This window comes from Chamaea fasciata, unplaced genomic scaffold (assembly GCF_029207755.1).
Source record: "Chamaea fasciata isolate MVZ Bird 193981 ecotype frontalis unplaced genomic scaffold, bChaFas1.0.hap1 SCAF_3, whole genome shotgun sequence".
In the NCBI taxonomy this organism is placed as follows: Eukaryota; Metazoa; Chordata; class Aves; order Passeriformes; family Sylviidae; genus Chamaea; species Chamaea fasciata.
The window spans coordinates 55,994,159-56,010,846 of NW_027094088.1; the positions used below are offsets into that span (position 1 = coordinate 55,994,159).

At 35.1% G+C, this 16,688-nt stretch overlaps 1 protein-coding gene across 1 annotated transcript in view; it reads right to left on the minus strand.

Moving 5' to 3' along the window:
* The window catches only part of ESR1 (estrogen receptor 1), a 160,277-nt gene that overhangs the window by 48,796 nt on the left and 94,793 nt on the right, over positions 1 to 16,688 (minus strand). The window contains 2 exon segments of the mRNA XM_066179081.1: positions 1,550 to 1,885; positions 14,179 to 14,295. Of these exon segments, the coding sequence (XP_066035178.1) occupies positions 1,550 to 1,885; positions 14,179 to 14,295 (453 nt within the window).

Here is a 16,688-nt window from a genome sequence, read left to right on the forward strand (position 1 = left end):
AATTACACTCTCAAAATCAAAAGTCATGGAAACCAAATATTTCCAGTTGGACTACATAATGAATTCATTATGTTGTCATTCATAATGATTTTGGAATATTCATCTTGAATTTAAATTACTTTATTTTAACAGACTCAGACTAATTATATTTCTAAAAATCCATGGAAAGGTAATTTGAATTTATCTGTTTTGATCGTGAATAACTTTAACACCGTGTACATTGGTTCCTTTTTCAAAAGCATTTTTGTAATGGTGTGATGCAAAACATATCTAAATTAACAGCACAACTGCCCTTGACTTGAACAGACTGTAGATCAGGCTTCAACCACCGTGACTTTGTCAAGAGTAAAATTCTCAAGTGATTTCTTATAAGATACGATGAGAAATGAAACACACACAGGTTCTCATTGATCATAGCTGGAGCCCACAAAGTGACATGTGAAAAGTGGCTAAAAGGGAACCCTTAAGGACTGGAAAAGACATGGTTATTGATTTACCAGGAACTGTCTTGCCAAGTTCAAATGAAGGAAAACAGAAAAATGGCTTAACCTGGGTGTAATTCTTTTGAGGTAATGCACTATGTGGGTGAGAGTTGTGTTAGTTGTCTCTAGCATCCCTTCCTAAAGCATCTACATAATTTTAATTAAATAAATGGCTACAGTAAAAACTTAAAACATCAGCACTCCAGTGAATTAAGTATAAATTACCATGTATCCCAGTATTTTAACCAAGATAAAACTATGACATGTTCAATAAATGTTTTATAAATTTTTAAATCTTAACTTATAAAGAGTATTTGTGTAGACCAAAACTTTAAAAGGTAATGAACTTTAACTACAAAACTACTCTCTCATTTAATTTATATTGATTAATTGAACTACATGAATGAATGTATAACATACAGTCAAAGAAAAATGTTACATATTTCCCACAATTCTGTAATTCCTTTTGGGAAAAGGGGGAATCATGGTGCACCAAGAAAAATTCACAGTAAAATTGTTATTCTGGATTTGTTTTTCAAATCCAAAATTCATGAAATATCTGTAATTCACAGTCAAAACTATAACCTGGCAATTAAATAAATCATAGTAATAATACTTATGGGCTCAGTACTGATATTGAATTTATGGTTTACATTAAATATATGAGAGTAACCCTTTTCTAAGGGGATCAAAATACTTAACATAATTTGATTAAATCAAATTGACTAGATTTGAACAATAATCTCTTTCAACCTTTAATTTTGCTGAGTTTTTATGGGGGAAAAAAGGATTTGCAACAAAAAACTGCCCAACAGTCTGTAGAGAGGAGAAAATACCTATTCTTGAATAAATCATTCCTTGAAAGTCACTTACATTGCCGTATAGCATTTTACTGACCAATATAACATAAACTTTGTTTAATGTTGTAAATTTTGTTAATGCATTTATACTTAAAAGAACAATTTGAATTAAATAAGAATAGGTAGTCAGATAATAAGTACGTGGGGTTTTTTTATTTGTTTGTGGTAAACAGGTTTTATAGTTGACTCGGGCTTTTTTTTCCTTACCTGGAACTCTCTTTGCCCAGTTGATCATGTGCACTAATTCTCTGTCTGCAAGGTTGGTCAACAGGGTCATCATGGAGGCTTCATTGAATGGTCTGTTCGGGTCATATTCAGAATAAACCAGGGGTGGCTCAGCTTCCAGCAAGGCACTGACCATCTGTTCTGCCGTCAGGGACAGGGCTGGGCTGTTCTTCTTGTTATGTTTAACCACAAGTGGACTTGTCCAAAGGGTGGGAGCTCGCAGCTCTGTTGAAGAAGCCTCCCCATTCCTGGAATCCTGCTCCTCTCTCTGGCGTTTTTGTTTCATCACTCGCCCACCTCTGCGGTCTTTCCGGATTCCTAGAGACACACAAGAATATAATTAACTCCTTTCCTTGAACTTAAGTATTATATACACTTGGCTTCAGTCAACAGCAGATGCTTTTGATAGACCCAGGCAGCATTGATCCTTGTTTTATTTTCTGAAGACTTCTTCAGGAATCTTACATCAGTAGTCGGACAGAAAAACTATTTTGTAAAGTACAGTGCCAGCAATAGTGCACTCCTTCCTAAAATTCAGCTCAGTTGGGCTCACTCAGAACTTTAGACTAGTGACACTGTACAGCTGCCTTTGCCCCACAAAAAGAACTTGGTTATTTGGAATAAATAAATATTTCTTTGTAGCCTAAACTTCAAAGTATGTCCCAACCTCTAGCAGACCATTATTCTATAAATTATCAGTGATAAATCAATGATGTTGGTGGGTCAGATGGATCACAGAAGCTGCTCTAAAAACTATCTAGAATATTTTGATTAAGGTTATCAATTATTTTAATTAAACAGCATCCTACTACTGAGCCTGTAATCTTCATAATTATATAAAAATATATATATAAGAAAGTTCCAATCATAAGATGAGTTTATACAGCAATAAAGAATGCCATTTAAGTAGATAAACATAAGTATGAAAAGGAGAGATAATTGTGACCTCAGATTCTAATGTGGGAGACCTACTGTCAAAAGGCTGAAATAACCACAACAGAAACCATTATTGTCATTACTGCACATTTTTGCAATGTGCTTTGCACTGCATGACCCTGACCCTTAGGATATTATCAAGTCAGCCATACCAATTCAAACATAAGACCTTTGCAGTGGAACAAAATCTCCCTTTGTGGAAAGGTTACAAGAAAAATATAATGATAAAGCCCACATGGACTCCAACCATAAAGGGAAGGTTAAATATGGATCTAAGTGGCGGAGTAACAGGCATTTTGAGACTGAGTCAGAAACTTAAATCCATCATCAAGTGGAGGCAAAGGAGGATAACCAAGTATCAAGGAAAGCGCACAAGGAATTGAGATATGAGGAGAAGGCAGCTTATGATGCAGCTTATTCTGGAGTTCTCATGCAATAGCAAAAAGCAGGACTCATCACAGCTTGAAATGTGAAAGTATCTACAGAGAATAAAGATGTAAACCATTCAAGAAATAGGGAAGAGAAAACATTTAAACCAAAACCAAACCAAACACACTTGCAAGCAACCGGTACAGGTCTTTCTAATGGTTGGGGAAAGGGAAACACAACATTTTCTCAGCTCTCTTCACACCACAAAATTTCAAACCTTTAAAATCCCAGTCTTTGTTGGCAGCATTTTCATCTCACATACAACATGCTTTCATATAAATGTTGGTCCTTTCCAGCCTCAAAGAAACAGAGAAAATCTTTAAATCTCTTTTTCTCTTTCTTCAACTATGGTGAGACTTTCACTGAATTAGTATTTGGAGATTCACATTTTATGTTTGATACATTCAAAACCTAGCGATCTTTGTGATTCTATTCCAGTAATCTATTCAGATAAAGGGAGTTCAATAAATCTCTCATCACTCCTTATTACTCAACCTATCTACATTTTCCCATTCACTAAACTATTTCTAAGCCAGAACTGTTAAGTGCGTTGCTGTTCCCATTTTTCATTCAGCAATACCAATCTTTCCTACCACTAAAACAGTTTCTGTTAAGGAGAGGGAGGGAGATTCTTGCTATTCAGAAAAACACAAGACTTATTCTGGCAAGTTGTCATCACAGAGATAGCCTCACTGGTAATTTCCTTGCAATACTCAATAGCAGGCATGCTCTATCTGTAACAAATATTTTTATTCTATGCTTTGTATCAATTTAATGGTTTTGAATTAAAATTTTCCTTGTGAAACATGTATATATAATCACATAAACAAGCCCACATGGTTCATAGAAACTAAAGCATTTGTTAACTTTCTCACATTCCAAATTTTATCTGCTGCTCCTCTAGAAACTTTTTTTCAAAGAGAAAGAATCTTTGGGGTCTGTGGTGTTCAACATACTCATAAATAGATAGGCTGACATAATTCATAAACAAGAAGTTGGGGTTAGAAAAGTACTATAAAAACATCAGATAAGTTTAGAAAGTAAATAGAAGCCTAGAAATTACAAGGAAAGGAAGGGAGGATAGAACAACTTCATAAATCACAGAGTCTATTATCGTGAGGCACACTACAAGTGAACACTGCATGCAGTTCCGTTCTTCCCAAAATAAAAAAGAGATATAAGAATAAATTAAAATCGGATAAGAAAAAAAAAACTGATAAGGTGACTTGTAATGTGAAACAACTCTGTTGTAAGAAATATCTAAATGGTCTATATCTGCTTGGCCGGCAAGCCAGATACAAGACTACAGAATCAGGAATAGCAAAAAGATGAATAAGGTACAAAACACTAAAGTTTCTCTTCTAATACAAGAAGGTTTCAAATGAAAATACCCCACGCAAGGTTCAGGACAGACAGGAAGAGGTTCTCTTTCACGCCATGGAGAAAGAAAACTGACAGTGTGAATGAATTAGAAGGTGGTATAATTAAAAAGCTGTGGGCCAAATGTGTTAGAGAACAGAATCCATTAAAGGTTAATAAAAATAAGTAGGGCAACTTCAGGACAAAGTTTCCATCACAGAGATTATTGGAAGATCAGACTTTTTTGGGTTTGCTTTTTACGTAGTCCAGGCTTGTCTCGCTAAGTAAAGCGAGCGTGTGATGAAGATTTTACTATAAGAGAAGAAAGGTGGGAAATGTAAGCACATTTAGCTGTTTACAAATAAACCACATGTTAAATAAGAACAATAGTTTTGTTCTTAATTCATCTGAAAGCCTACCACTGGCTTTTCTTCACCTTGGAATAAAACAAGTGGTGCATTAAGCAGAGCACCGAACATAACCAGTTTGGAGGAGGTGCCCCACACAAGTTTACTTCTTGCATTTTTATTTTGGGATTTTAAAAAAATCAACCAACCAACCAACTGTAGTAATTTTACTACTGGATTTTGTAGAGAATATGTCTGAAAGAAAGTCAGTAAGAGTATGCATTCCTTCTGCATCACATCACCAGCTTTTATGATCACAGACAGAAAGGTCTCTGAATCTGTATAAGTATCACATTCATCAGAGATTTATAGATCTTGCTACTAACTCTTTACCTAAGCCCTAGATGGACAAGTAACAAACTTAATCATTTTCTTGGACTAAATAGGAGGGTGTATCTCTCTGAAAAATGCAAGTGCTCCCAAATCTCCTTCAACTTAATCAATTTTATCTCTGTTAGAAAGAGATAATAGTGATGCACAGTCACTAATTCCAAAAAAGGGAACTCTATCAAACTACGTTTTCCTTGCCAAAAGTGCAATGATTTTTTAAGGGTTTTTTGAATATATGAATTTATAAATTTTGATTTGACAGTTCAGCCAATAAAGGGACCTTATTTGTCAAGTGTTATGAAAAAAACAATATTCCAGCAAAAAATGAAGTATTGTGCATCTTGCAAGAGCTCTAAAAGAATTTCCACTTGAGTTTTAAAGCTACAAGAGCCAAGATTTTCAAAGGCAGTTTTATAAAACTTCATATATAGATTCAGTCAGACTTTTGGACATGTACACAGGTTTCAAAACTGCTAAGTAATTATATTATCAAATCATTAGAACCTGATAAGAAAAAAATTGCATATGGACAATAAAATTGTATATGACACTCCCATGGCAGGGGAGTTGAAACTAGATGACCTTTAACATCCTTTCCAACTCAACGTTCTATGAGTGTATGCTTGTGGAAGAAATGTTAACCATATCAAATACTTCCCTAGTGTTTTCCCACATCATTAAAACAAAGTAAAAAATTAATTCCAGATCATTAAAACAAAAGATCCAAAATAAAAAATGCACTGAATGAGCACTGAATCTCAGCTATACAACACCATTTTTTTCCTACCTATTGCTAATAACAAAGCTCCACTGTTATACCTTTGGTATTATACAAAATATTCAGAAATATTTAGAGGAAGAAAAGGAGGAGCCCAATTAGAATCAAATTTGCTTGGCTTGTGTGCACTACAGAATAATGCATTTTAGTTTTGAAGATGCAGGCATAATTTCAAATTTTATTCAGGTTAAATTTATTTCCTGTGATCTGGTTGGTATAATATTCTTCAATTTCTTTCTGGCTAGAAATTTGGTCAATCAACAGAAGTTTGTAGCCACACTTTTTTTTTTCTTGTTTGGGTTTGGGGTTGGTTTTTTGTTTGTTTGCTTGCTTTTGGTTTTGGGGGTTTTTTGTTTGTTTGTTTTTGTTTTGTTTTGTGGGTTTTTTGGTTGGTTGTTTTTTTTTTTTTTTTTTTTTTTTTTTTTTTTTTTTTTTTTTTTTTTGTTTAATAGGACAACAAAAAGATGGATCTATGATTGGTTTGGAAACAGTGACGGGTAAATGGTTTACTGGCTAACTTCCCAGCCTGGAACAACCTTTGAACCTGAGGCTCTTTGTCCACACTTCTGCTCCTTGTCAGTAGACCCAAGAGGAGAGACACTTGACACTTCTATATACACACACAGCCTTGAAGCATTAACAGCCTATAATTTTGTCAGTTTGTCAAAAGAGTGTTTCAAATGTGCTTGGAAACACCTCCTCTTCTAAACAATGTTACTGCCCTTCAAGACCAACCTACCTCATTGTCATCCTGTTGAAAATGGCCAGAGAGAAATAATCTCTGTTTTAGAGAGAAAGAATCTCTAGTGTTTTGTGAAACAAATCCTGCTTGGCAATAAAAGACAAAATGTATTTGGTAAGTAAAAGAAATTATAAATAAGAAGGCATCTGTCAGAGAGGCAGAAAGTCAATCATCCCACTGATGATCAGAGTGTTACGGGAGAGTGCACAGAGCAGGCCATTGCAGAGGTGCCATGCAAATCCTTTACACCAGTGTTTGCAAAGGAAAAAAACAGATTTTCCTATGACATAAACCTACCTTCCTGAAACTAAAGTTGGGTTTGAAGTGACCAGAAATTCAAAAGCCTCTCTTCAAATTTCCAGGTATGGGAAGGATTTACTAAACTGTTGGGAAAAGACCTCCGGGGCTGAGTCAAGGTTCACTTTGGTGTCATTGCTGCCATTAGCCAAAGCAAGAGACTAAAACAGTGTGAACGAGACAAGAGTTCCCTCACAGACACACACCTGAGTGTCTAAGTGCAATTGGCTTTAGAGCCCAAAGGGCAGATGCAAGTAAGGCAGTTGTCTCCTAACAGCCTCTTATGGCAACTTCACTTTACAGGTAGGCCTCATTAGGCACACCTCTGCTGAGCTCAATAGCTTTATAATGCTTCACTGGAAATAAACCTGAATCCTACAGCTTCCTTTAAAACATAAGGTCACTGTAGCTGCTGTATGTAAGCAGAAGTCAATAATATAATTTCATTCTTGATAGATTTGTAACAGATGGAGATTGCTGAAGCTATGACTGCTATGACTGTGACCAAATGATACAGAAAAGTAACAACACTTTCCGAATTCAAATTTTATAGCCTAATAAATACTTCTTTTGAATATGATTCAGACAATCATCCCCTTATTTCATTCCCATTTCTCTTTTGGAAAATGAAACAGTGATGAAAATTATGCTGAAAACCCAGGTGGGTTGACAATTAGCTTAAATGAGAAACATTGTCTGAAATCGTCTAAAAAGATTAATCAGAATTTAATGTCTAATCTCAAACAGACCTGCCCCAAGTGACAGTGCTTAACAGCCTGTTTTCTGACAAGGATATCTATAAATAAGTAACAGATTTGTTTTCAGTCTGTGCACCTGGATATTACAATCTTTTCAACTCCTGAGTGCCGTATGTCTATTTATGTGAGTTGGTGTTTTTTAAATATCTCTTATCCTTTTCGAAACTGGGGGCTTATTTTATTTCTCCTCTATAATCAGGACCCCCTTCTGTTGGAGACAGAGGGTGAGAGGTGTCACAGTTGGCGCTTAGAACCAGATGTTCTGGTTCAACTCCTGGGTCTGCTACCAGTTTACTCTTTGATCAAGTCACACTACATATCTCAGGGCCACAGAACTTCTAATAACTAAAATGTAGATCATAAAGCTGGTCTTCCATATAAAGTCTTAAGGACCTGGTGACAAAAAATAGCTGTTAACAAGCAGGCAAATGTCATTTGCGGTCTCTAATGACTATTCATAATGTGCAGATTGAGAACCAATGATCTATTAATTAAAGATGAAGGTGCAAAGCATGATTCATCCTAATCTGTACTTTTGTATTCAATCTTTGGCAGTCATTGCACATGTTTTAAAGAGCATCTTAGGACATGTAGAAGTGAAACAAGAGAATTTCGATTAATCCATCATTCAAATGAATCCCTTTCAGTGCTGATACTCCTGATAAACTCATGCCAAGTTTTGGTTACAGTAAGTATGGCAACTGCTCCATTTCTAGACAATATTTACAATGAGCCTTTAGACATTTCAGGGATCACAATAAAGCCTTTTGAGGAACTTCCTCTACTTTTACATCAACCATGATTTGGGAAAGCCAGTCATTATAGGACAGTGAGTCCATTGGTATAAATTTCAAAGACAAGAAGAAATTTTAATTGCTAATTTTAGAAATTAATAAAGTTAATTGAGTATTGGAGGTGTTTGACCTGATACCAGGACTGAGTGCTAGAAGTGAACTGTAAACGTCTAGCTAAGAGAAGAACCAAAATCATACAATCACAGAATCACGGACTGATTTGCATTGGAGGGGATCTTAAAGATCATCTAGTTCCAACTTCCTCGCCATGGGCGAAGACACCTTTCATTAGATCAGGTTGCTCACAGCCCCATCCAAGCTGGCCTTGAACACTTCCAGGGATGGGGCAGCATCTCTGAGCAACTTGTTCCAGTGTCTCTCCACCACTTTCAGAGAAAATAATTTCTCCCTAATATCTCATCCAAACCTACCCTCTTCCAGTTTGAAGCCATTAGCCCATGTCATACCACTAAATTATCTTGTAAAAAGTCCCTCTTGAGCTCTCTTATAGCTCTAGTACTCTAGGAATTACTCAAGAAAAAAAGTATTAAAAGGCCAAAAAGGCAAAGTAAACAAATATATGACTACAATCAGCTTTACAATCTCAAACAAGTGTTCAAGAGTTAAATATTAAAAATTCTGCAGTAATATTTTTTTTTACATATCCAGCTATAGCATGTAACTAAGAATAAGACATTTTTTCCCATTTTATCCCATGTCCACCTGACTGCGAAAAGTCTTAACCATGTATAAATTCATTGTTGAATCTGTTTTGAGCAGGTAGCTCAACGAAAGACGTCCTAGATTTCCTTCTAGCACAGATTATTTTATGAAGTGGAATAGGAAAAGAAGTCATTTTTGGCAAAGGTGTTCACAACTATGGTCCCTCTTTCTAATTTTGGGGGAAGAACACAGAAATATTGTATTTTGTGACAATTTAATGGCAGTGATCCCCTCTGCAAGGATGCAAAGATGACAAGAAAAATATTTCACTAAAAATTCTGATTTCATTTTCACCTTTTTTTCCCAGAAAACTGTTGAATATTCACAAAACCTTGCTTCATATGTGGACAAGTACATGATTTCAGCCCAACAATTACAACTTTAAAGAGTGCATTTCCTCATACGTTTATCAGGCCCCACCTACACAGTAATTTGGCTGAGTACAGAACAGTATGTCTATTAAGTATCATTAAGGTTCTCCTCGAACAAACCAGAATCATTTCACATCCACAACCCACTTTCCTTCATTCACTAATTTTTCTTTTTAATAGTTCATTGAAAGATAATTACATGAAAATGTAGAAGACCTTGAGCCCATCCAGTGGTTGTTTCAGACATCAATTTACTTCTACTTTTGAGAATGATTTTAATAACTCTCTAGCCTTTTTTCGTTAATGAATATAGAATTCAGCAAGGAAGCATAGATCTCCCCATTTGAAGATGAAAATCAGCAAGGACCTTCTCAGAGAATGAAAAATATTTTTTTTCATTTTCCCTGTAAAAATTTATCTTAAATTTCAGCAAGACTGTCAATTTGGATCAGACTGGCTTAGAGGTGGGTAACTATTTCAAATGAATGTGAGAGAAAAACTGGAGCCTAGAGACTCCAATCTCTAGGAGTTAATGGAAGTTTCTACAGTCAAATGGCATGTGGTTTTAGCACTCTGTTACGGCCAGCAGATAGGTTTCACTCCCTGGGCTGTATAGCAGTATTTTCTGAAGCATTCTCAGATAATTTGTGAAGATAACACTGAAGGATGTAAGCTTCAAATGTGCTGTAACACTGTATTTCATTACCACAACAAATAGTACACAGTATCTTCTCTCTACAACCTGAGATTTCAGGCTGTTCAAAGACAGTAAATACCCCATGTCATATACATAATCACCATCTAAATTTAGAACATGAGCACTCAAATCCTTGATGGCCACATTTCCTATGATTTGATGTTAAGAAGCTGTCAGCATTCAACAATTCAAAGAATTATGTAGGTGTCAGGGTGGTTTAACATGGACTATCAGGCAAATAATGGATTTTTCGTTAGGTATCTGGCATTTAGCATTATGGCAATTTTTTTGCCATAGCCACAAATTCCACTAGCACACTGATCCAACACAGCACTTAATGATAAATCTGTCTTGCCACACATGGAAAGGAGGGGAAGAAAGCACCATGCTAATTAGTAGAAAACCCGAATCACTTACCACACTATAAAAATAATTTTAAAAAAATGATAAAATAAGATGGTTTTGGTTTAATAAAATTAGGGTCTTTGGGCCCAAGTCATCAGAAAACCTTTAAAACAATGGAGAAACAGAAAACAAGGTCTGTATTGGAGCAGAGGTCACCTGCACCTTACATATGGAGTTTCAGCGTTGCAACTGCTGTAACAACCCCATTTGAAAGCTGGGACCCTCCATCATGTGAAAGTTGGAGTACGCTTCTCCAAACCAGAACAGAAAAAAGCCTGAAAGAGGCATCAGCAGATTGTAAACATAAACAAGGCTTCTCTCCCCTGAAACGGAAGAGAAGTAAAAAGGACACGGGAAGGATTTTATTCGATGTGTCCACTTTATCCTCACATACAAACAGGGGAGCACAGAGTAAATAATAACACACAATTTTAAGGTCCTTTGGGTTTATTCAGAGAGGATGAAGCATTTGGACAAAAAATAACCGCTGTAAATTATGCCTCAGATGCCGACTGCATCAGCAGAGATTCGTGCAGTCTAATTGTCTCTTGAAGCAGCATAGTAACAGATGCAGAAAGAAACACTTGCAAATACAAGAGGAGAGAAAAAAATAACTCTTCAGCACTGAAAGTTTTTGAAAGACCGAAGAAGGGGGAAGAAAAAAAATCAATACAATTTCCACAGGAGCTCATAAGAAGAACTCGTAAGTATATGTTCCTACCACACAGTTCAAGGGCCACTTGAAGCCTCTTTTTTTTTCTACATGAAGCCTCTAAAACATATTTCAGTTGTGTCTACTCTAGTAAAAATAATACATATGAAATATTTCATTCTGCATAAAGTAACCTTCCATGAGGAAAACCTCAGCAACCATATTCTATATCATTTGTTTAGAATTAACCAGAGACATTTAATAAAGATTTTGTCTACCTTCCCCAATATTTACCGAAAGTCCATATTTAGTATCAGTTATTACTCATATCACTTAAATGGCAGATAAAAGTCACAACTTGGCAACTTCTACAATTTACTGAGAAACCTCAGCTAATGTAGTACAGAAGAAAAACTGGGATTACATTTAGGGGAAGGAAAGACTACATGTGTTTTCCGCTCTAAAAGTTGTATCATATGCAAATTGTGGAGACAGACATAAAAATGAGATAAGACAAAAAAATATTCAAGCCTATTATAGAATTAATAGCTTAAAAAAAGGCAAATCCTTCAAGATGAGCATGAGTTGATTATTCAAACTAAAAGATCCAATCTCAAGAACTAGGAATTATTGGAGAACAGTGTGAACCTTGAGCTAACCACAGAGCTACATGATCTTGTTATTTTTTAAAAAACTCCTGTTATATCTACTAAAAGAGAAAATCTTCATAACTCTACTCAGAAAAAAAAATAAAAGTTAAAAAAATTTAAGCATTATCACTTAACAGTTAAGTCAGATGGCATTACAAGAATATTCACTTAACCTTTATCTTCATCTGAGAGAAATGAAGATAAATTATAAAGACAATTATAAAGGTCTAGATTTAGAAGAAAGGTTTTTCTTCCCTACACATCCATGTGGACATTAGGGGATCAATAACAACTCCAGAAAAACTTTGAATGTTTTACCTCATGTACATTAACTTTACCTTCCCCAAAGTCATCTGCAGACATGACAGATTTATTGCTTGTAACTGAGAGGTCTCAAGAGTTTTTTTCCAAGATTTTAAAAAATAAATATTTAAAAACTCTTGCCTATGAACTGGTTATTAACTTCATGCATTTTTACTAGTACTATAAGAGTAGATACAATTTATGCTGATCCTGATTGCCTTTTTAATAAACTGAGTTTAGTTTCTTAGAAGAAGAAAACAACAACAACAACAACAAAAAATAGCACAACACTGACTATTTTTGAACTGCCAGTTCCTGTAGTGACTATAGAAATCTCGCAACATCGTAAAAGGAAAGGAAAGGATGAAATCCAGATGACTTTTCTCAGGTGAGAGCCACAGTACAAAATAAAGATTCCAGAATATTTATATTTGAAAGGATATTTGGACAGAATTGCAGTATTTCTTTTGGACTACTTTCATCTAAAATACACTAGCTGAGAAATCTTTACTATTTTATGAGAGTAAAACAGTAACATATAGAATAGTCAAAAAATTAATAGAATCTGCATGCTAGAGAAGAGACATGAGAAACATAAAACTGGTACAGTAGGTCATTAGTTAAATACACATAAGCGTAATTGGATGTAAATGTGCCAAATGAAAAATGTAATGTCATCAACATAAAGCATAATTATAAATCCTAACTGATCTGCCATACGTACAAAGGTCAAAGCTAAATCTGCATGGCATATTCATATATGGATTCTCTGGTTTTAGTTTGCCTTCCTTGAACCTCTATCTTTTCTGGATCATAACTGTGATATTAACTACATACCTTTTGAACATTTCTAACCACATAAACCAGGATGTTCAGATCAATACATAAAATCTCATTTAAAAAATCAACCACTGTCTTAACTTCTAGAAGCAAAGGCAGATTTTACATCTTTCTCCTGTTTGAATCTCAAAATTGAGATTAAAAAAATAAATCTCAGCTCTTTCCTAATCCTTGAGTTGAGATAAATGCAGATCTAATCTCAAGTGCAGAAAAAACTGATCATTTTTCCTTTAGTCTTTCCCTTTTTCTCCTAAGATTCCCTGACTTGGCCTACCTTTGCTGGACTTACAAATGATTTGTTGAGGAAAGGACAAACATGATGAATTATTCTTCTCCCTTACACCAGACTTTCTATGGCATAAGTAAACATTAGGTGTGCGAAAGAAAGGAGGAACCAGTCTGTAATCTAACTAGCTCTTTACACACAAAATACATGGGATATCATCTCTCCTGCTCTATGCACTTACTAGTTTGCTAAACTTTTCCTATAGATATACATTCCCATACAGCTCCTGATTACTCTTCATTGATAAAAGCATTCTGAAATTTTTAGCAGGCTGCAACAAGCCATCATTATTACATATGTTCCAGGAAACTGGCATTTATCTCAGTTCTTATAAAATGAGTAAGCCTTTAATATTGTTGGGTTAAATTAATTCACTTCTAAAATATGTTTACAGTCTCAGAACAGAGAAATTATCTTTCTTTTCCAGGATTCACAGCAAAAGAATTACATGTCCAGAAGATTCTTTAACAAATATGGACTGATTTGAGACTACCAATGCTCTTCACACTGAACTGCAAAATGCTAGAAAATTTTGGGTTAAATTTTGTTCATCAGGATCCAAAGCCTACCATGAGAGACTAAAAAAATACTGAGTTAAAAACAATAACAGAGGAATTCTAATTCTATTGAAATCAATGTTCCTCTTATCTTTCATGCGAATTTGGACAAGATAACCTGATATTTGGGAGCTTTTATTTTCTTATTTAATAAAATAATTTTGATTTAATAGACTTCATTTCAATAAAATCAGCAGCTTCCTCCTTTAGTTAGAAACCATATCAGCTGCCCAATGAAGTTAAAAAGCAGGAAGGCAGACAGCAATGTTAAAGGTTTGATGATGGCTATGTACATACCACCTTTCATCATTCCCACTTCGTAGCATTTTCTCAGTCGGCAGGCCTGGCAGCTCTTCCTTCTGTTCTTGTCAATGGTGCACTGGTTAGTAGCAGGACACATGTAGTCATTGTGCCCTGTAAAACCAGAGGGAAAGTAAGGACAGTTATACACAGACATAACAAAAATTACTATGACATCTTGGGGAAAAAAATAGGGTTACCATAATAACCTCTCATAAAAGTGTTGATACAGATTTTGAAATGAACATCCTTATGCCACATATTTATTCACAAGTTCTTTAATTTAAAACTTCTGTAGACTAATTAAAATAATGAACAATTTAAGCAGCCACAAAAGTGGATATATTATTATGAGCAAGTGCCTTGACCTTCTTGCACTCAGGCCAAGAAATACAACGCCATCTGGTTTTGTGTGCCTGTGCTGTTGTTTAACCAACAGACTGCACAAAATTAAGTTTACAAAATTAAAAAGGTCTATGCAGAAAAGATTTTATCTATGACAGTCAGGGCCAGTTAAGAAACTTTTTGACATGATAAATTGTAAAATTACCACATGCTGAGACCAAGCTTCTTACTGGTATCTTCTCCTTCGGAGCTCCTCTTCCTCTTTTATTACTCTCTACATCTCAGTTCTCATAACAAGTATTTTTATCATACCATTATTTGTTACTGCCAAAAGTTATGTATTCCAATTTGCTCTTAAAAAAATGTGTGTTTAAATCTGCTATAAAATTATTTGCCAACCATTGACAACAGTTCACAAGGATGAAAAAGCCTCTTCAAAATTATCTCATTGGTGCTCTGTATTCATCTGAGCACAGCTAAGGTACAGCACACACACACACACACACACACACACACACACACACACACAAAAAAAAAAAAAGGAAAAGTTACTGCAGAACTGTTTGTTCTTTCTTTGAGGTCAAGGGATCAGCTTGAGGTAAAGTAAGGCGGAGGTTTCACAGAGGCCTTGGTCTCATCAAATCATCTATCCTTGACTACAAATTAGAAAATATAGTAAAAATTACTATCAGATTACACCAGGAACATCTGCTCTCTAATGCTGCATGACTGGGATCTCATCAAAATAAGTACCCAACCTCTAAACTTGTTAATAGGGGAACAGCTGACTGTGCCATGTCTCAAATAGACAGAAATATTATTTTTTAGGTCTATTGGACAGAACAAAATAATACTGGAAAAGTCTGTTTCCACATGTTCAAGCATTGTGGTAAAAAGGTACAACTGAACCACCATCTCAACCCAGCATGAGAGAATGCTTTACTTTTCAGTTCCTCTGGTAAGATTCAGACTGTTCTATATTTGATTCAAAACCTTTCACATATAAGGAGACAAAAAAAATCAAGTCAGAAAGGAAACAGCCTGAACACATATGCAGTATCTACAGGGAAAAGGAGCAGAAAAAGAAAGCCATATTTTAAAGAAAATGCACTTACATAGACTAAGCAGCAGCAAAAGAGTGTGTAGCACCTGACCTCAATCACCTGCCTTGTTTCATTAACCAAGTTTGGAAATACCATGGGATAAAGATGGAAAATTTTAATTACTCTTTTTAAAAACAAAGAAATACTTTGAACGAATAGCTGATCTTCTTCCTGGTGAAGTTAAAAGGTAAATTCACATGGCAGGCTTTGAAATCAGCAAATAGTTCAGGACACCATTTAGATGTCTCTACAATAAGCAGGTAAATCCCACTCAGGTCAAAGCTGAAATCATGCTTACCATCTTTGCTGGATTGGCTGACATTCATAGTGTTCAAAGGTTAAAAAAAAAGTGACAGAAGTGACTGCATGCAAAAACCAAAAATCAAGCGTAATCAATATCATCAGGGCAGCTATCCTATTTTTGCTACGCTTATGAGAGTAATAATCTTCTCCTTGGCTGTGAATCTGTATTTATTTATGCAAACCGCAAGTGTTTGGAAATTAAGGGTTGGCTTGTAGAATAGTACATGAAATAACCCTATTTGTAATAGAGCTACTGTTCCTACACTCATATCATAATATTTTTCCTTTAAAAGTGTTTTATCATGAATTTACCATTTAGATTTTAGCATAATTAGTCTGTTTTCATGCCCATGATTGGCACCATAGACAATACATTGTTCACTCAAAGTACTTGATTGACTTCACAGAATAAAGAATGTAAAATCTGGCTGCTGAAAAGCAGAAAGATCTGTGTGTGATGGGCATGCTTCTTTAGATTGTATCACTGTTTAGCCTTTCACATTTCTTATAAATCTAGGAAAAAGATAATGCATTTAATATTTATCATAATTTTTGGTTTATTTTAACCAACATGCCTTCAAGAGATGGTAAAACATGTAAGCAACCAGAAAAACAATGTTTGATAATTTGAGTATACAGTAAAAAGCATTATGAATTTGATCAGGAAAGAAGAAAGAAATAAAGGGAAGAAGGAAGGCAGGAACTTTTCCTGCTTCTCCACAATACTATCTGATTTCAAGTATTTAGTTGCTGTAA